The sequence below is a fragment of the Panthera leo genome, chromosome B4, assembly GCF_018350215.1.
Source record: "Panthera leo isolate Ple1 chromosome B4, P.leo_Ple1_pat1.1, whole genome shotgun sequence".
In the NCBI taxonomy this organism is placed as follows: domain Eukaryota; kingdom Metazoa; phylum Chordata; class Mammalia; order Carnivora; family Felidae; genus Panthera; species Panthera leo.
In genome coordinates, this window is record NC_056685.1 from 87,918,920 (window position 1) to 87,939,467 (window position 20,548).

The 20,548-nt window shown below is 45.4% G+C and overlaps 1 protein-coding gene and 1 long non-coding RNA gene across 2 annotated transcripts in view; one reads left to right on the plus strand and one right to left on the minus strand.

Annotated features, from left to right (window-relative positions):
* Nucleotides 1-11,000, plus strand: part of LOC122224768 — an 86,211-nt gene extending 75,211 nt beyond the window's left edge. Inside the window, exons 3-4 of the long non-coding RNA XR_006204926.1 lie at nt 3,934-4,139; nt 10,777-11,000. This is a non-coding gene — a long non-coding RNA (uncharacterized LOC122224768). The remainder of the gene's footprint in view (nt 1-3,933; nt 4,140-10,776) is intronic.
* PPM1H (protein phosphatase, Mg2+/Mn2+ dependent 1H) overlaps nt 1-20,548 on the minus strand; it is a 260,854-nt gene that overhangs the window by 26,247 nt on the left and 214,059 nt on the right. The window contains exons 7-8 of the mRNA XM_042947048.1: nt 19,354-19,417; nt 15,697-15,804 (exon numbers count right to left, since the gene is read on the minus strand). Of these exons, the coding sequence (XP_042802982.1) occupies nt 15,697-15,804; nt 19,354-19,417 (172 nt within the window). The remainder of the gene's footprint in view (nt 1-15,696; nt 15,805-19,353; nt 19,418-20,548) is intronic.

Consider the following 20,548-nt stretch of genomic DNA (forward strand, 5'->3'; position numbering starts at 1 on the left):
TGTCTGTCTCTTGCACAAGACTGGTTATTCTCAGATTTTAATGTGCTGCAGAATCGCTTGGGGTGCTAACTGAACAAATTTAGATGCAAGGGGCCACTCTTTAAACGTTCCAAATGTGTCGAGCTGCGCCCAGGCACCAGCTTATGTGGGCAAGGGCCAGGTCATTCCAACGCAAGTGGTGGGGGAGCCTAGCCTCGAAGACACGGTCATCGGCAATAAGCTCCTCAAGGGGCAAGGTCTGAACTGGCCTGTTTCTGTCCCCAGAACGCAGAGCATTCGGTGAGCAATCAATAAATAACCAAGAGAAGCATCTGCCTCATCGGACACTGACCCTTGTTCTGCTTACAGCGAACACCCCTTCAGGTGGTCACCTTCTCTTCCTTCCCAAGATTCAACTTCTGGAGGCCAGAGACCCCACTTTGCATTTCTTCTGTGGGCCTAGCACTATTTTTTCAGAGTAAATAACAAGAGACCTTCAGGACATACTTACTGAGACAAAGAATAAATGAGAGGAAGGGAGGAAGAAAAATAATTCCACGTAGGAGATCTAGTCAGAGGACGCTCTAATATGGTGACCGGGCCGATTTAGTTTTTTACCTTGGACACTTCCAAGCAGCCACCCAAATCCCACATGCTGATATTGGACACAAGTAGCAGACTCTTTCCTTTTCTTCCCCTGTCCTCACTGGAGCTGCTAACAAACAAACTCAGTGTAAGGGAGTGGGCAGGAAAGAGTCTGGGGGCACAGAAGAGCCTTGGCTAATGTGCCCCTGAAGGAGCCAAGTGCTGACTGCTCTCGCAGGACCCTCGGCTTCAGAGCACTTAGAGACGTCCTTAACGTCATCGCCGGGCATCTATTTGCACAGGAGCCTGTGACAAGCGAGTCTTTAACCGAGTACTTCTACTCAGGGCTCGGCTGCAGGCTGCTGCTTCAGTGTTTGTGTAATGTGTGTTCACCTCTTTGCTCTATTACTGATGAGATTTCAATGACGTGTTGGGAGGGCTCACACTAGTGTAAGCTGACGCCAGCTTCTTGAAACTACTTTAAAAAAGAATCCATCAGTGGGAATGCAAGCTGGTGCAGCCGCTCTGGAAAACAGTATGGAGGTTCCTCAAAAAACTGAAAATAGAACTACCCTCCGACCCAGCGATTGCACTACTAGGCATTTATCCACGGGATACAGGTGTGCTGTTTTGAAGGGACACGTGCACCCCCATGTTTATAGCAGCACTATCAACAATAGCCAGAGTATGGAAAGAGCCCAAATATCCATTGCTGGATGAATGGATAAAGAAGACGTGGTGTGTGTGTATATACATATATATATATATATATATGTATATACACACACATATATACATATACATACATATATATGTATATGTATATATGTGTATATATACACACACACACACACACACACACACACAATGGAGTATTACTCGGCAATCAAAAAGAATGAAATCTTGCCATTTGCAACTACGTGGATGGAACTGGAGGGTATTATGCTAAGTGAAATTAGTCAGAGAAAGACAAAAATCATATGACTTCACTCATACGAGGACTTTAAGAGACAAAACAGATGAACATAAGGGAATGGAAACAAAAATAACATAAAAACAGGGAGGGGCACAAAACAAGAGACTCATAAAAATGGAGAACAAACTGAGGGTTACTGGAGGGGTTGTGGGAGGGGGGGATGGGCTAAATGGGTAAGGGGCACTAAGGAATCTACTCCTGAAATCATTGTTGTGCTATATGCTAACTAATTTGGATGTAAATTTTAAACAATAAAAAACAAAAATATTTTTTAAGAAATCCATCAATTCTTCCATTTGCCAAATCTCAGCCGCTTCTCTAGGATGCCCTCACAGCTCTTACAGCTGTATCAACTCAGCAAATTCTCCCAACCCTTTTTCCTTTTGAAGTACTCAGGGCAGGCCCATGAGCCCCCATGGCTGAGGCCTGGCTTTCTGAATGGCAAGAGCCCTGCCTTTGTTATAAGAAGCTCTCACTTCGGGTCTCTGCTTCCAACCAGCTTTGGGACTTGAGATAAACCACTTACTGTCTTTTGCTCTCAATTTTCTCATCTCTGAAATCATTGTTTAAAAATTGGGAAAAAAATGCGAGGACACCTGCTCTACCTATTACAGCTAGAGCCAGTATAAAGGTCAAATGAGATAATACGGACGGAAACCACAAATTCTAATGTACCACATGGTATTTTTTTTTTTTTTTTTTTTTTATGGCACCCATCTCAGGGCAGAAGACCTGAAAGTAAAGCAGCTGGGGGAAGGAGAGGAGTAAGAGTCAGGGCCTTGGGGTTCAATTACAAGTCTCATTTCAAATAACAGGGATTGCGGCTCTCACTAGTGTTCTTAGCAGAAAAGCCAGATGGTTCCCAAGATAAAGGATGCCAAGAGGTAGTAGAAAATGAGGGCACAGAGTCTTATCCTCTCTACCCCATGTAGCCAACCACGAAGCTCAACCTATAGAACTCTGAATATGGCACCTGTACTAGAAAAAAAGAAAACTCCAGCATATTCCCTGTGGTCCTACAAGCCAAGTCGATTATTTCAATGTTAGCATTTGAGCAAGCCACCAAAATTGCATCCAGAGTCTCTGTTGCTGTGATTCTACCTACACTATGCCACGAAACACATACTGAACTTGGTGGCGAAAGATGGGTTTGAAACTCACTTCTCCTTAAAATTCAGGCAAAACCACTTTGATTATTCATGTTTTCAAGGTCCACTGACCACCTGCTGGGAATATAGAAAGAAGCACTGATTCATCCTATGGAGTGCTGGGGAGAAGCAGTTGAATCATATACCTTACACCTAGAGGGAACACCTAGGGAACTAGGAACCAAACCCTGGGGAGGTGAGAGGAGGGCTGGTGTGCTTTGGTGGCTTTATAGAGCTTGATTTGGCTATAGTACTGGACTTTCACTGAGGAATGGTGAGGGATGAGGCATGACCTTTCACATCTTCAGTGTCTCCCTTTGTGGAATGAAAGGTTAGGACTAGGTGGCCACTTCAGATGCTTACGGCACCAATGTTCTCAGACTCTTTCATCATAGGATGAGTTAGGGCTGGATGTGACTGGCCACATGACCTCAGAGCACCTGACTGCAAATGCACCAAGGGACATTTAAGCATTGTAAGTATGTTGGCTGTTGGGGCTGTGGGTGTAATTTTACATCTGAAATATACCACCGATATTCTTGAGGGTTTGCTTTTTCTATTGTAGTCTACAGACAAAATAAATATTCGATTTTTGAGGGTGGATACCACCTAATAGCTAAAACATTTCTAAGCCAGCTAAAATAGTAGGTAGCATGAAAAGAGCCTGAAACTGTACCCAACACCTAGTTGCTATAGCATAAGTCTTCCACTGTCTCCTCATGAGGCCAGTACTTTGCAGCTCGGTGAGCTAAGCTACAGGAAGGAATCTCCTTTACATGCTGGGCTTCTCTCATCATCTACTCCTTTCTCTGGGCTTCCAATGGCTTGTGCACCACTGAGCCAAAGGCTCACTGAATGAATCAGTGAATGAATGGGCTTGAATCTAGCTTATTGATCATTTGAGGAATACGTTTCTGTTCATTAAAATGTCCACTTATAAAGGTCAGAGGAAACCCCAGCCTGTGAGTGAAACTACATGGGTGCAGTGTAGGTGGGTTAAGTCATGTCTAATCCAGTGACAAGGCACACAGAGTGACCATATGTCCCTGTTTGCATGGGCTAGTTTGGGTTTGTGCTGTTTTCCCAGCATAATTATTACTAAAGTCCACACTGACAGTAAGTTATGTATGATCACCTAATGAATAATTAGTGAAATGACTGCTATTTTTTACACGTGTAGTTGCTACTGCTGGCCATTGGGGACTCAACATAATCACATAACCAGAGTGTGTTCTTACTTCACAGGACTTCGCTCAGAATGGCAGGATTTCAGAGAGCTCAAGTGAGCAAGAGAGCAAGTTACTATGGACCTTGCCTTAGGAGAGGAGACACAGTCACGCCTGGTGGGCTCTGGGGCACCTGGTGGGTGGGAAAGTCAATCCGACTGATCGTGGTTCTTGTGAAGCAAGTAGCGCAGGTCTCAGCAGACCTCTGTGCACGTGGAGAATGAGGTATGTAGTATCCCTAACCTACCAGTCTGGCGCTGAGCCGTGTGCACTGTAAGACTGAATCACCCAGTCCAGGACTGGAACATGGATGTATAATGAACCCATGCGGGGATTATAAAACTCAAGTTCCTGAAGCACAGTGAAGAATGGCTTATGACCGTATTATTTAAAGAGTGGTCTTTGGATCACCTGCTTGAGAATGGTCTAAAAATGTGAAAACTCCTAGGACCTACTCTAGACCCAGTGCCTGAGATTTTCAGGAAGTGGATTCTAGGGATTTGCTTTTTTTGGGGGAAACATTACTTTATTCAAATACCAGGCTTATCATACATGGCCCAAGAACACTCAAATGATAAACCAGATATACACAGATCTTAAAGAGTGTAGTGGTGGCCACCGAGATGTGGATGTTGTTTTATGTTGGCAAGAGCATAGGCATGCATTTTTTAATATATAATAAAATCTGTTTTTATTTTTAGTTTTTAATTTTTTAAACTAAAATCTGCACCCAGCATGGGGCTCAAACTCATGACCCTGAGATCAAGAGTCACATGGTCTACTGACTGAGCCAGCCAGGCACCCCGGGGTTGCATTTTTAAACAAACTTCTCAAACTGTCCTTTTGTGTATAATGCAATAAATTAATGCAAAAAAGGATACTGCATGTTTAACTGAAACATTCAGGTGAAATGATCATTTTTCAGAAGGGGATCACAGGGAAACAATTTCTAAGGAGAAGAAATATTTGACACAATATAGAGGTTGCCTCCCTTGTGTGACCATAAATTTTATGAGTTGCCAAGCAAGATTTTTTGGTGTCAGAGTAAATGTCAAATTCTGGTTTTATCCAAATGGCTGGTTACTTCCCAAGGCACTTCCCAATGGAAACAAGCCGTTAAAATGTCACACACATGCATACAAGTGATTCTTACGGCTAGAGAGTTAGCGATGCAGATGGAGGACAGGCTAAGTCAGGAGGTCTTCTCGTGTGTGTAGGTGCAGTGGCACCACAGACAAATGAAAGCTTCTCTACACTCTTAATACGATTCCCCCACCTTCCCCAACGTTTTCAAGGTGGTGGTGGGAGAGGGGGGAGGGGAGCATACATCACCCCAACCAAGAAGAAAGATGCGCGAGATACTGGTTGAAGGGCACAGACTTCCAGTTACGAGACTAGGGATCTAAAGTACAGCATTAGGACTATAATTATATATAACCTGTATATGCTGTAAAACATACATACACTATATAATATATACATACGCTATATAATACATATATATATATACATACACTAGTATATATACACTAGATACATAAAATACATATACACTAGATACATAAAATACATATACATAACCTATATACAATGACTTTACTGTATTATATACTTAAAAGGTGCTAAAAGAGTAGAGCTTCAACGTTCTCACCACAAAACAGAAATGGTAGTTACAAGATGTGACAGAGCTGTAGTGGTAATCATTTGGCAATATACAAATATAAATGCATCCAACCAACACACTGTATACCCTAAACTTATATAATGGTACATGTCAGTTATATCTTTAATAAAACTGGAAAAAGTGGGGCATCTGGGTTGCTCAGTCAGTTAAGCGTCTGACTTTGGCTCTGTGAACTCACGGTTCGTGAGTTTGAGCCCCACATCAGGCTCTGTGCTGACAGCTCAGAGCCTGAAGCCTACTTTGGATTCTGTGTCTCCCTTGCCTCTGCCCCTCCCCCACTAGTGCTCTTGCCTTTCTCTCTCCCCCAAAATGAATAAATATTAAAAAATTTAAAAAATAAATAAATAAAACTGGGAAAAGAAAATTCTCAAATACCACTGTCCTAGACTATCAGAGTATCCTTAGGTAGAACTCCTCATTTTTCCTTTGTAAGAGTATCTGTGGTTTCTGAGGCTGAAATTTACAATCTTCGCAGCTCTCTTTAAAAAAACTGAATACAGAAATAATTATGAATACAAACATAGATACTAATGTGTTTCATTCAAGAGAGAAGAAACAGAGACAAATTACTAAACCATGGAAAATGAGGTGTCTTTCTTTTGAGAAATGTTTACAAAGAAATGATTCCTGACTCTAACCTTGCTTCTCCCCCCTACCTAGAACATTCTTCATGCCTTAGAAACAACCAGAACTCAGTAAGGACTGGTCCAAGTGAAGAGCCCTGATAACTTATGTTTAACTAGCTTCTTTGTAAATCTGCCTCCATTCTGCAAACTAGATTACCTCTGTTGAGTAATTAGCTAAACAGTTAACTCATCAACTTATTATTAGTTTGCACGGGAAAGAAAGATGATTATTTCTCTAATCCTCAAGTTTTCACAGCAGGGAGGGCACATTCCCCCCCCCCCCCCCAATTTGTTTGTTTGAGACAGAGAGAGAGAGAGAGAGAGAGAGAGAGAGAGAGAGAAAACACGTGAAAAAGGGAGAGAATCCCAAGCAGGCTCTACGTTGTCATTGCAGAGCCTGATGCAGGGTTCAGTCCCGTGAACTGTAAGATCATGACCTCCATGACCTCGGCTGAAATCATGAATCAGACGCCTAACTGACTAAGCCACCCAGGCACCTGGTGGGGGGAGCTTCTACAGGCAGGGTGTGGTATGGAGCCTCCAAGATGGGCACTGTCAATCCCGGCCCTCCCTGTACAAGCACACTGCTCCTCTCTTCCAGAGGTGGATTCCAATTCCCCTCTCCTCAAATGTGGACCAGCCTTAGTGATTTCCTTGGCCACTAGCATGTGGCAGAGGTGATGGTTCTAGGCCTTCTGAGGCCAGGTCCTACAAAGTCCTATAACTTCTGCTTGGCACTCTTGAACCACTCACTGTTGAGATGTTTTCTCTCAGAATCCAGTTGCCACACTATGAAAAGCTGAAACCCCATGGAGAAGCCATGTGGAGCTGCCTCAGCTTGACTCTTCAGCTGCTACCTGCCCTCACTTGCCAGCCATGGGAGTGGAGCCACTTTGGACTTGCAGCCCATCTAGCCTTCAGATCCCTCTAGCCCCAGCTGACATCCAGTTGTGCTGTGTGAGACTCCCAGAGAGAACCAGCTAGCTGAACCCGTTCAACTCACAGAACCATGAAAGGCAATAGCATACAAAGACATATAATACACTGTTCCGTCAAGACTCCATGTTCCGGGGTGGTTGGTTTTGCAGTCCCCGAGGGCACAAAGGCATTATATTGTGATGTGTCACTTCTAGGCCCTCTCCCTCTGTGGGGCTGGGGAGAGGGGATGGGGCATGGAGTCCCCTGGAGTTTTCTCCCTGGTCTCGACTTGTCCATCACAGCACCTGTTCCCTTTGCTCCTGTCCTCTAGCAGGTAAATATTAGGCAGACCACTCTCTGTGGGGTGGGGAGAGGAGAGCCCACAGCTATCCAGGGCATACATTTAATCTGGGGGTGGAGGACAAGAATAAGAAGTCCATTCTGGTCCAAAATCCGTACCATGGTTTCTGGTCTAACTTTATACTAACTATAAAGTTAGTTTCATCCCAGGCACCTGTGTCTATGTTTTTAATTGCTCAGAAAACTCAGAGGGAAAAAAAAGCATAAAATTAGTTTTCCTCTCCGGACCTCCACAAACAGCATTCTTCCCTTTTCTTAGGCTAGAGAACAATTTATTTTTAATTTTTAGAAAATTTCACCCCGCTTCATCCACTAAATCCAGTCTGCCATCAGTTTTCATTACATTGTTTCTTTAAAATGTCTCTCGGATGTACCTCCTTTTCATTTTCCTGGTCCCTTCCCTAGCTTTTGTCCTCCTGTTACAGTTTCAGTTCTACAGCGGTCACCCTGTTTGCCTCTCTGCACCCCCCCACCCCTGTCTACGTGCTGTGACAGGCCCCCACCCCAACATTTATCATGCTGCTCTCCTTGCTGAAGCCCTTACCTACTGCCTTGGGTTTGGTTCCAGGCCCTTCAGAATAATTAGCTTTGTTATAGACAATAGCCCTTCAAGCTATCTTCCAAACCCAGTGACCCCATAAGGCAGATTTTACTTCATAACAGACTCACTCCTGGTTCCTTCTTATTCTTGTCCTCCTTCTTCGATTATGTAGTCCTGTCTCCCTCTTCTGAACTCCCCTCTTCTCTTAGGAAGCAGGAATCACAGGGTTTATGGCTGATTATTCTATTAGTCCCCCATTCCAACTTGTCCCAAAATTCCTAATGCTTTCGAGGACATGTTCCCTAGTGTGATCAGTAAACACTATTGGACTCATGATCTCTACGTATAGAGCCAGTGAAACTTCGTGGTCTTAAGAGGAGCTAGGAGCTAATACTTATTATGCCACGTTCTGGCTAAGTACTTTATTTATATATGTTATTTAATTTGTTCCTTGAGTTCCTGTCCTCTTTTTATTGAAGAGGAAGCAGAGATTTGGGTAAAGTACCTTTCTCAAGGTCACCCAGCTGGCAAGTGAAGAGACAGAGCTTGAAGTCAAGACTAATTACCAGTCTGAGGTTTTAAGTTCTACATTACACCACCTCCCAAGGTATTTTTGAGGGGAATTTTTAAAACCAGTTTATCCTACTCTACCACCTGAAGATGATTACTGTTACTCTTTTATTAAATTTCCTTCACGCATGTATTTGTCTACACATGCATGTAACTTCCTACCAACTTATGATCACACTCTTTGTATATACAATCATATTCTGTTTCACTTAATATAGTACAGCTTTTTCCCCTTTCATTATGCACTGATACTGTTTTTTATACATTGTTCAGACTGCAGAAAGTACACAATACAATAAAACAGGCTCTTTCCCAAAATGGGACTTTGGCTTGGAGTATGAAAAGCTACCAAGAATAAGGTGCTGTCAACAATGAGCTCTTCTTTTTATTTTTTAAAAGTTTATTTATTTTTATTTTTGAGAGAGAGAGACAGAGCGTGAGTGGGGGAGGGGCAGAGAGAGAGGGAGACACAGAATCTGAAGCAGGCTCCAGGCTCTGGGCTATCAGCATAGAGCCCAATGTGGGGCTCGAACTTACAAACTGTGAGATCATGACCTGAGCCGAAGTCGGAAGCTTAACCAACTGAGCCACCCAGGTGCCGCCCCCCAGCAATGAGCTCTTAAATACTGTTCATGTTTTCATGGGAGACAACAGGGGAGGCTCAAACAAGACAGTCATTCTCTCTTAATATGGAAGTGACTACTGGGAATCCCTAAGTGTAAAGCTTTCCAGAAGCTGACGGGGAAGGAAGACTAGTGTTTCCTGACCATCTCTGACCCTGCACCAGACCTAGTACCAAGCAGCTCCACAGATTTTTTTTTTTAAGTCTATTTATTTTTGGGAGAAAGAGAGAGAACACAAGTGGAGGAGGAGCAGAGACAGAACACAGAATCCAAAGAAGGCTCCAGGCTCCCGACTGTCAGCACAGAGCCCAACACGGGGCTCAAACTCACACATTTCAAGATCATGACCTGAGCCTGAGTCGGACACTTAACCGACTGAGCCACCCAGGTGCCCCTCCGCAGATGTTCTTATTTGCTTTTCCTAGCACTTTGTGAATACAGGCATGTTCACCTCACCTGAGGGAAGGGGAAGGCAGACTAAAATAATGCAGGTCACGTGGGCATTCAGATACCGGAGTCTAGGGTCTTCCTTCTCTTGGAGAAGGCAGTTTCAGATGAAAGAAAAAAATATCTAGATGAAGAAAAGAATGAGCTAAATGAGTCATCTGCAATTACAAAAACCCGCTGACAGGAATCTTGAACACCAGGGAAAAGAATAAGGAAGCCTAGAGAAAACCGGGCTCCTTGTGGTTCAGTCTGGCAGGGAGGGTGGGTGGGTGGGGGGGGGGGGGGGGGGGGGGGGGGGGGGATGCAGAGTTGAAGATGGGGGTTGGCTTTGCAAACTGGCCTCCACTTGGAAAAAGACACTGTTCTTCCAAGGGCCCAAAAGGGGGCTCAAGGCAGTCCCGGAGTGCAGGCGGGAAAGCAAGTAACATGAAGAGGAAGGCTAACCCTAGGGAGGGCCTGCTACAGGTCAGAAAGGGCCACGGAGCAGAGAGCATCTGCAGGTTTAGGCTGCAGACCTTCGCCAAGGTGCCTGAGTAAGAGCACAGCAGGAAGTGCGCTGGACTGGGGCGGGGAGGAGAAATGCTGGAAGAGAGGCAGCTGCGAGTCTGGGCTCCAGTGCCTGAGTTCCCGGATCCTTTCCTTCCCTCCTTGAACTCTTTCAGGATAGTATAAGGAAGGTGAACTTTGATGTGCTTCATTGAGCAGGAAGATGGGAGACCTGGCTGGGGCTGTTTCTCTTGCTCAGGAAAGGCTGCATCTCATACTGTGACACAGAGAAAACACAGTGCTGTGGACCAGATGAGAGTCAATACGCCCCCACATTCAATGGTCAGGCCAAGGCCTGGTTGGCGGGGCCTCTGGTGGAATTCAGTTCTCGGCCAGAAATCCCTGCCTTAGACCTTGGAAGACAGGAGGGAGGCTCAGCAAACCTGGCGGCCGCTCTTTGGGTTTGGCAAACTCGAGATTTTTCCAGCGCCTTGTGTTTCAGTGAAACCGAAAATGTGTCTGGCTAGAAACCCTTCTCTAATTTTTAAACCCCTGAGCATTTTTTACGTAAATCTGATACACATGTTTTTGTCTTATTTTTATTTAGCTCATCAAATCGAATTAGGAGCTACAATGATGAAGGGAACAATGCTGATTTCCAAGAAGATTTTGGAGACTTTTTACTTAGAACTAAATCACATTTTCTCCCCAACTGTTAAAATTACCAGACTGAGCTGGATTTGAAATTTAGAAACCAAATGTGAAATAAAGACCCATGCTTGGCAAAGATGCAGCATAGCAGGGGAATGTTTTTAGGAAGTCACAGTTAGAAAGCCAGGGTAGGCGTGGGGTGGGGGGTGAGGGGATGCAGGCAGGAAAGGAGGTAGTTACTCTTCATTCGATGGTTTCGATACATTTACCCGGTTTCCATGCTCCCCAAAAGACGCCTGCTAGCCACTGTCTGGTGTCTGACTTTATCACTACCACCCAAGAAAGAGGAGTTTCTGCCCGAGATTGGGAGTGAGGGGGGTCTCCTGTGTCGGCCTTCCACACTCCTCCATGGTAGCTGACTCCAGATGCTCCGCCCCTTCCCCCTAAGCTCCCCCTCCCCGTTCGTGGTTCTGGCTAAGGCCCCTCCATCTGGAAGCATTTAAAACGTACAACGATTTTAATCTCGTGCAAAGGAATCTTGGGATCTACACTACATACCCATTAAGCTAAATTATACGTGCACAATCTTATTTTGCACAATTCTGTCTGGCCCAGGTCGGCACAGACAGGTTGGCACGCTAAAGGCTATTACTGTCTGTCCCAATGACTTTCTTCACTACGCCATCATTTTCTACAATTTCAGTCCAAGGCCAGTAGTGTTTCTTTGAGAAACTTGAGCCATTTAGGTCCCAGGACAAAGATTCTCTTCAGAGACCCTTGAACCTTGACTCAGAGGGTCCCTTGGACACTATCCAAAGAAATGGCTTTGAACTCAGCTTCTCTCCCCTACAGACCCGGATCAAATTAGACTGACCAGGTACCATCTTGTTACTTAATAACTACAACCTTGGGGGAGTTATTTCACTTCCTCGCATCGCAATTTACCAATGTGTGAAATGGGCACATTAATCATATGTACCCATAGGGTCGTTGTGGAGGATTAAATGAGACACTGTATGTAAAACACACAGTAAGTTGTCTGGCCCAGACTAAGAAGTTAATAGATGTTACTGTTATTATAAAACGACATTTTAGCGAACTCTACAACTTTTCTAAGAGCACTTACATTTTTCCAGAGGTGGCCGGTTTCCTTTCAAACATGCCTACCTGCCCAATCCCTCACCAAGGCTGAACCATTCAACCCAATTCCCTGCAAACCAGCATCACTCTAGATAAGGGACATGAGGTTTCTGATCAACCAACTGGGATTTTTCATCAGTCCCCAGGCAGTCTTCCATGCATGCCCAAGTTCTAAACCTACAGCCTCTTTTTTGGAGCCATGGTAACAGAACAATTAGAGATCTATAATCTGCATAGAAATCATTCTCCTTCAAACCAAACCAAACTTCTCACTTTATCTAGAAAGCATAGGTATCTGTGGAAGTGGGTGAGAAGGAGGTTTTCACTCTGCTTTAAGAAGCAACATGAGGGGTGCCTGGGTGGCTCAGTCGGTTAAGCGGCCGACTTCAGCTCAGGTCATGATCTCACGGTCCTTGAGTTCAAGCCCCGCGTTGGGCTCTGTGCTGACCGCTCAGAGCCTGGAGCCTGTTTCGGATTCTGTGTCTCCCTCTCTCTCTGACCCTCCCCTATTCATGCTCTGTCTCAAAAATAAATAAACGTTAAAAAAAAAATTAAAAAAAAAAAAAGAAGCAACATGATTAGTGTTCCCTGAGGATCCCCCTGCCCCCCCCCCCCAGAACATGAGTCATACTCCATTTGTCCCTTTTGCAAAGAAAAAGGTGATGGCACCATTAATATGTCCAATGAGTGCCTCTCTCTCAAGAGGGAAAATATAGAATCCATGAGTCTAGTATTTATTGTTTTCCTCTGGCCGGCAGAGGAAATTATTCCCTCTGGCAATAATTCATGGATCCTGGTGTTGGCCAGAATACAGGGGTCAGGGATCCACTAGCTTCAGTGACGCCTTGGACACTTCAGTGACGCCTTGGATTCTGGTCCTCATCATACAGAATTGGTGTGAGGACTAAAAGACAGACATCTATGGGTTCTTGACAAATGGTCATTATTATTTCCACCCGGCTGACCTCACGTGAAATCCTGGGTGATATCGGGAAATGGGTGTATCTTCCACAGCTTATATTTATTGGAGATATCCCCCTCAGTGGCTTCCTAACCTCCTGTGGCTAGATGTATCTTGAGTGCCAGCCTCAGCAATAAAGACTCTAAAAGAACCACCCCCTTGCTCACAGCCCTGCCAAAGGGGTGGATGTCGGTGGCTGTTTGTGCCCATGGCTCTGCAGAAGACAACGTGAAGGAGTGATTTATAGGCTGGCAAGTCACTCATGGCCTGGTATAAAAAGTGAGTCGACGGGGCGCCTGGGTGGCTCAGTCAGTTGAGTGTCTGACTTTTGGTTTCGTCTCATGTCATGATCTCACAGTTTGTGGGTTTGAGCCCCAAGTCGGGCTCTGCACTAACAGTGAGGAGCCTGCTTGGGATTCTCTGTCTCCCTCTCTCTCTGCCCCTCCCCCTCACACACATTTCTCTCTCTCTCTCCCCCTCTCTCTCAAAAATAAACAAACATTAAAAAAAAATTAGTCGAGTCAATGAGATTCCTCTCTGGTAATCTGTCATCAAGAGTAAGAAACTGAGTTGACTGGTAGCAGAGACACATGGAACTTGATTGGCCACGTTAAGGGTAGAACACCCTCATGAAGGTGACATGCCCTCAGCCCATTGCTGAGGCTCTCCAGGGGTGCCTTGATTCCAGAACCACTCTCCCATAAAGGCTGGCTGTTAACGGTTCTTCCTGTGGACGCCACAAACATCTTTTCTAATAATATTGCAACAAACACCTCCTCTTTTGAATTAGCTTGAGTGGGTTTTGGTTTCCTCCAACGAAAAAAAAAAGGCTTCAGTAAAACAGCACCTACCAGGGCACCTGGGTAGCTCAGTTGGTTGAGTATCTGACCTTGGCTCAGGTCATGATCTTGCGGTTCATGAGTTCAAGCCCCACCCACGTTGGGCTCTGTGCTGACAGCTCAGAGCCTGGAGCCTGCTTTCAGATTGTATGTCTCCCTCTCTCTCTACCCCTCCCTTGCCCATTCATTCTCATTCTCTCTCTCTCTCTCTCTCCCCCCCCCCCCCGCCTCCACTCTCAAATAAATAAACATTAAAAAAATTAAAAAGTAAAACAACACCTACCCTTGGGAAGAACATGCAGATGGAGCCATATCTAAACATTCTGGGCATTTCTGATGCAAGGCGTTGCTTTAACAGGTAACTGCACAGAATGCGAACACCACTGGTCCCCGACTCACCTCTCCCTGGCTCTCCTTTATTGTAACCCTTGGAAAAGTCAAAGCTCTCTCCTTCAACCTTCCTTGCAGCAAGGGGAGGTCATGTGACACAGTTCTGGCCAACGAGATACAAGTGAAGACAGACAGGCCGCCTGCCCCCTCTCTTCCTGCCTCGCCTGAAGATGTTATGCTCAAAGCTGCTTGCAGCTCGCATTCACCATCTCGCAACCATGAAGGAAAAGTCAGAGAAGCAGAGATGCCCGCCCTGGCACGTTGGAGGTGATGCACCAAACAGTAGCAGCCACCAAACTCCAGCCTCCTTGTTATGTGAAAAGAACAGAGCCTTAACCTACTATTACTTAGATTTCTCTGTAACTCAAAAAAGCAAAATGCTTTCTAAAGATATACCCTGAAACAAAACTGGATGTTTTCCATATCATAAGAAAAATGTGTTGTTGGTTTTTTGGGTTGTTTTTTTTTAACAGTTTCAGGTGAGGGGAAAAAAATTTTTTTTCAATGTTTATTTTTGAGACACACACACACACACACACACACACACACACACACACACACACACACGAGTGTGAGCAAGGGAGGGGCAGAAAGAAAGGGAGACACAGAATCTGAAGCAGGCTGCAGGCTCCAGGCTCTGAGCCGTCAGCACAGAGCCCGATGTGGGGCTCGAACTCACAAACCACGAAATCATGACCTGAGCCCAAGTCGGATGCTTAACTGACTGAGTCATCCAGGCGTCCCGGAAAAAAAAATCTTTTAACCAAAGATATGACAACCTGTTTTTCAGTTAACTTCTCTAAACATCAGCTGAATGATACAAGTTCTGCAGGCAATTAAAATCTATGAGGGGATAAAGTATATATGTGAACAAGTATGATATAAAAGCAGAGAGTGGAAATGTCTTAAAAGGTAGCTGCTTTACGTGTCTCAGTATAGAGAGAGACATTATTTCTGGATGGGGGAGGGAGAAATCAGGAAGTCTCCACAGGAGAAGCATGTGTCAAACCCTAGAGAAAAAAAGAATTTGGATGTTTGCAGACGGAAGGAAAGACATTCTAGTCAGAAGGAATAGTTTAAGCAACTGTGGGAAACTGAAGGCCATGTGCAGGAAGGACACAGCAAGTTCTTTCTGGCAAGTTTGGGGGGGAACAAAGATCAAATTTTTGGTCTAGAAAGTCAGACAAATTATAATAAGCCTTGAGTGCCAACCATCGGAGTCTGGGCTTCATTCTCATAGCCCCGGGATATAGTTTCTGAGCAAACGGGTCAGAATGCCTGTTTAGGAAACTTGGCCTGACGACAATATGTGGGATGGATCGAGGAGGCAGGAAATGCCACTCGGTGGCTATGCAACAACCACCTGGGCAGGAAGTGAGGAGGGTATGAAGCAGGACAGTCAGAGGGAGGATGGAGTGGGACAAAGAAACACTGCAGAAGCACATGTGACGAAAGGTGGCTACTGTCTGGGTATGGGGTGCAAGTCATGGGAGGAATCATGTAGAAAATATTTGCACAAAATAGAAACAAAAACCCCATGTAGTACCTCTGGAGCTGAAGACAGGAATGGTTTTATGTAGATGTTGGAGTCATGCACCTTCAGGTCATGGTCCCCAAGTCCCCTGGTCACTCCAATAGTTGCCATTACTCGGGCCTAGGAGTATAAGCAGAGGGTCATCAGAAACACTCATACAGAGAAAGCATTCCTGTCATAATGTGGCTGCCACACGCCAAGAGAGATGCATTAATTTTCCAGTTCATTCTGTCCCTCTCCAGGCCTCCTGCTCCTAACTTAACGTGGGTAGCTGTTTCCAAAGAAGGGCTTGCCAAGGTCACTTATGTACTTAAGGAGTGGTTTTTTCTACTGATTATCTTAAGTTTAATGGGTTGCTGCTGTCTCTTTTTGGCTTTCTTTTGTAGAGGCTGGAAGGGCAGCCAGTAAACTAAATCAATACATGTGGGATGTCTACAGCCCCTGAAATCAGCTCAAATCAAATCCAACACGATCCGTCCATCCATCCGTCCGTCTGGGATACACCCACCCTACAAGTATATCTGCCATGTCTCTAGTCCCTGACAGGCACTAGTAAAAGATTAAAAAAAAAAAAAAAAAAAAAACAGAGGCAGCTCACCGCCCCACCCCCACCCCCCACCGCCGCCCAAGCTCATATATTATGCTTTATGGTACAGAAAAGAAACGCTTTGCAGCTCTGTCACCTGTCCTGCATAACATCCCCAACCAAGTCCCTCTGGGTGGAGAGGAACAAAATGTCACCTTCTTATAAGTACAAAGAGACCTCAGGGTTGAGACCTCATCACCTGTGCTTTCCGAATAATAAATGAACAGTTTTCTGAATGCTTTAAGGAAATAATACTATTTTACTAATGGCTGCACAGTCAGCCTTTTATCTCCTGGGATGCCACAGATCTGATCTACCCAAACATTTCCTGAGCACCTACTATGTACAGACACCATGCTGTGGGGCACAGATGTCTAAGGACTTGTACCTACTATAAAGGACCTTGCAAAGGGAGATAAGAGGTGCGTGTCTAATAATATGTAAAATATGGCCAAGGGCTGAAAGACACATAAGCCATGGGTTATATGAATTCAGAGGAAGTAAAAATTCTGCTGAGAAGGTTTCCTGGAGGTGGTGGCACTACATTTTTGAGCAGAAGGATGGGCAGCATTGGGATGGGCAAACAGAGGGATGGAATGAAAGTCATTCTCGGTAGAATGGAGGCCAATGGCCTAATGCTTGGATCATCAATAATATATTCAGTGTCGTTTCATGGGGAGACCTGGGCGTGAATCCTCACTCTACTGTCTGGGTAATGAGATTAACGTACAAACGCTAAGAAACATTACAATCTACCATATTGCCATCATCTTCATCCTGTCTTCCCAAAAAGGCTATGGATTTTGGAGTAGGTTTTGGATCAGTAGATGGGCAGGTTTAAGTGGAAATGAAAGCATGATTTATTTTTTTAAAGGCACAAATCAGAGGGGGTAAAATGCATACACGTGATGTGAAGCCTGGGGTCCTCTGGTCAGGTGGGCTGCAGAAGAAACTCTCTGCCCCGCTGGGGAGCTGGATCGGCTGGCTCCCTCCTAGCTAAGAAGTGTTCAATCCTGAATTCGAAAATTCAGAGTCCCTTGAGGCCCCTCCACTCTCCCCACTGCAATGGCAGCTTCTCTGGCTGCAAAAGCACAGGTGGGCGTTTTAGTCTAAAGAAATCTGATGTTTCTGCTAGTTACTGAACTTGTTTACAAAGCATGTAGGTGTTACCCACACAAATCTTTAAAAGCATTGGCAGAAATAAAATGAAAAGTTATGGCAGTGAAAGTATTCTGGAGCTTTTGGGTAGGTGTATGCAGACGGGAAAGACAAAACCCCTGCAAAGGATCTAGATGGAACTGACAGGTTACAGCTGCAACGATTTCTCAAGAGTCCACTGACAGGGATCTTGTGCTGCTTTACTATGGAGCAAGTCTGGGACAGAATGGAGCTACAGCAGCTTTTAAATAGGCCATCAGGTACAATGACAGACCTTGCCAGCTGCCTATCACAGAGCTGTCAAGCCCTAATTAACTGAAATGCTTCAGGAACATGATGTCCTGGTGAAAGGAACATCGGCTTAAGGGGGAAAGCCCCTGCTCACTTAAATCTTATTCTGATTATCTTCTAAGAACACATTAGTCCATTGTCCTTTGGTATGGAGGCCAGTATACTGTACGTAACTGACAACTTTATTCAATACTGATGCATTTATTGTCAGGTACCGGGCTGGGCAGATACTAGGGATACAAAGATACTAGGAGGTGGCTCTCAGCTTCCTGGAACTCACTGGGTGTAGCAGGGTCATACTGAGAATCTCAGCCCCACAAAGAGCCGTAGCTGCAGGCACAGGTCACTGGGCTGAGAGATGTGCATTCACCGTACCAATCCTACTGAAAGGTGCACACTATCAGGGACAGAATCCTTTCCTGTCGTGATTCTCAACCAGGGATGGTGAGGTGGAAGGTGGTCCATTTCCATGAACAGGGAAAGTTCGTTTGAAAACTCGTCCCTGTACGAATCGATGTTCATGTTTCACTCCCCTCCATGAAATGTCTCCTTGTACTGACATCATTCCTACCCTGAGCCGCAAACCAAAACCTGCGTGCTCTCTCACACGTGTGTGGCTGGATGCCCGTGCACACACAGGCACATATGCCCACACCTGCCTGTGAAGGCATCCTTCGGTTTTTATGAGGAGTCACTTCATCCTCAAAAAAAAAAAAAAAAAAATCCTATCGAATACTGGAAAAATTCAGTGGAAGTTTCTTTTTAATGTGAACCATTTTTCACGTCTAACTGGAGCTCTCAGCATAGAGGTGAAGTGTATTCGTGCTCAGAGGAAGAAGGCAGTGCCTCAGAAGTGGTTTGTTCTCACTGGGAAACCAGTTCAAAGCTTCCTCATCCCCAGTCCAGGATGGCCACCTCCTCCAGCCTCGCTGTACTCACGGACCAAGGCGGACAGGGTTCCTTCTCCACAGTGTGCCTGCTGCTGAGGGTGTGGTTCCGACCGGGGCCCTGGGAGCGCGTGGCAAATGCTCCTTGCTAGCTCAGCCTGGGCTCTGGTCCCCGAGCTCCATCAAAGTGAAGCTTTGGGTCCCCTTGCCTGGGGCAAGTGGAGCAGCAGCCTTGCAGAGTCTGAACTCCCATGGTGGCATGGGAGAGCTCTAGAAGCAGGTAGACGACCATGGCTCCACGTGTCCTACCACCCCTGGCTGGCTGTGTGGCTGCCTGAGCGGCTTGCACCTCAGACCCTCAGCTGCTTCTGCTCCCAAATGGATATTCTACCGCCGGCTCTGCCTGCCTCGTGGCTTGGTGTCAGAAATACAAAGAGATAACGTTTGTGGATGTGGTCATGTTTAAACACCGTAAGACGTTATGGAAAAGAGATGTGAGAAGGAGAGTGTTATCTTCACAAAAGTGACTTCGGTCCCTTGTGCTCCCCGCTCCCCTCCCCCTCCCCCAGCCCTGCCACTCCTTGGAGACCCTTGAGACAGGAGGCCTGCAGGATGATGGAAGGTGATATTCTTCCAAGCTGTCAAGGCCATAAAATCACAGGCTGCTGAGTGGAACACAGAGACTGCCACGGGCTGTGCAGAGACAGAGCCTTGCTCTCTCAGTCCGGGGGAAGTGCACATGCCTACCTTCTTGCCTTCTCCATATATAAGGGGAAACTTCAGGTCATCATCCTCAATGGTTTTGTATGCCCTGTAGGGGGATAAACAACATTTACAAAAAAAGGTTTGCACTCAGTGACCCGCTGCCCTGACACAGGCGACCGGGTACTTCATTCTCCCTGACACTCCTTCCATCACTCACCGCACTGCCAACCTCTTTGTGCCTGGACTTCTTCTTACGGAAGTGCACGTTTGTGCATGTAATTAACAAATCAGAAGATATCAAGTGTGTGTTTACTTGCAGAGGGAGAGGATAAGGTGGTATATTTGTAATCGGCAAGAAGGGGAGGTGGGTTTCTGTCCTGGGTGTTTCGTGCCTGTACGATAGTGAAGCCCCAGCAGCAGTGACAAGGGTCTTGTCCTTAACCCAGAGCTGGAAAACAGCAGAGCTCAGAGGCAGATGGAGTGTGAAACTGCTCCAGGAGCTGGTTCTGACCTTCAGGGGTTGTTTATACCAAAGCAGCCTCGTATTGGGATGGCTGGAGAAGGAATATTTAGAGCCTGTTTGACCTCTGTGTGATATTCAAGGTTGGCAGAAAATTCTTTGTTTCACAATAGCTATTAAATGGCCATTCGACACACGGAAAGAAAAGCCAGTTTATGCTTCAGTGGTTTATTCCAGACATGGTTGTCCAAATGCCATTACATACACAGCAGAGGCTGGCCAGGCTAACCCAGGAGAGAAAATGAAGTCTGTGTCTTGCAATTTTGCTCATAAGAAGTTAGAAAACAAAAAGCAAAGGAATGTGGCACTTGATTACTAACTATGCCACTTTGGGCAAGTAGCTCCACCTTTTTTGGTCTCAGTTTCCTTATCTGTAAAATGAGGATCATCACAGAGGATGTAACGAGCTGAGCACAGAGCCTGGCACTTGGGAAGTACTCATTTAGTGGTAGCTATTACTAATACTTCGTAGATAACTAATAGTTGGTACCCCAGCTCCCCTTTCTGCAAAATGGGGAGAGCACTACCTCCAAGAAGTATTAGTATTACACTAAGTAAAAACCGGGTAGCTTCTATTAGGCTAGGTGCTAGAAACAAGACGCTTCTCGGAAGTAATGTCTGCTGAGTGCACAAAGAAAACTAATTTGTGAAATGGGCTCCTAATCTTGGATGTATACAGGCAACTTGGGAGTGAGCATGCAATCAAATTTATGGAAG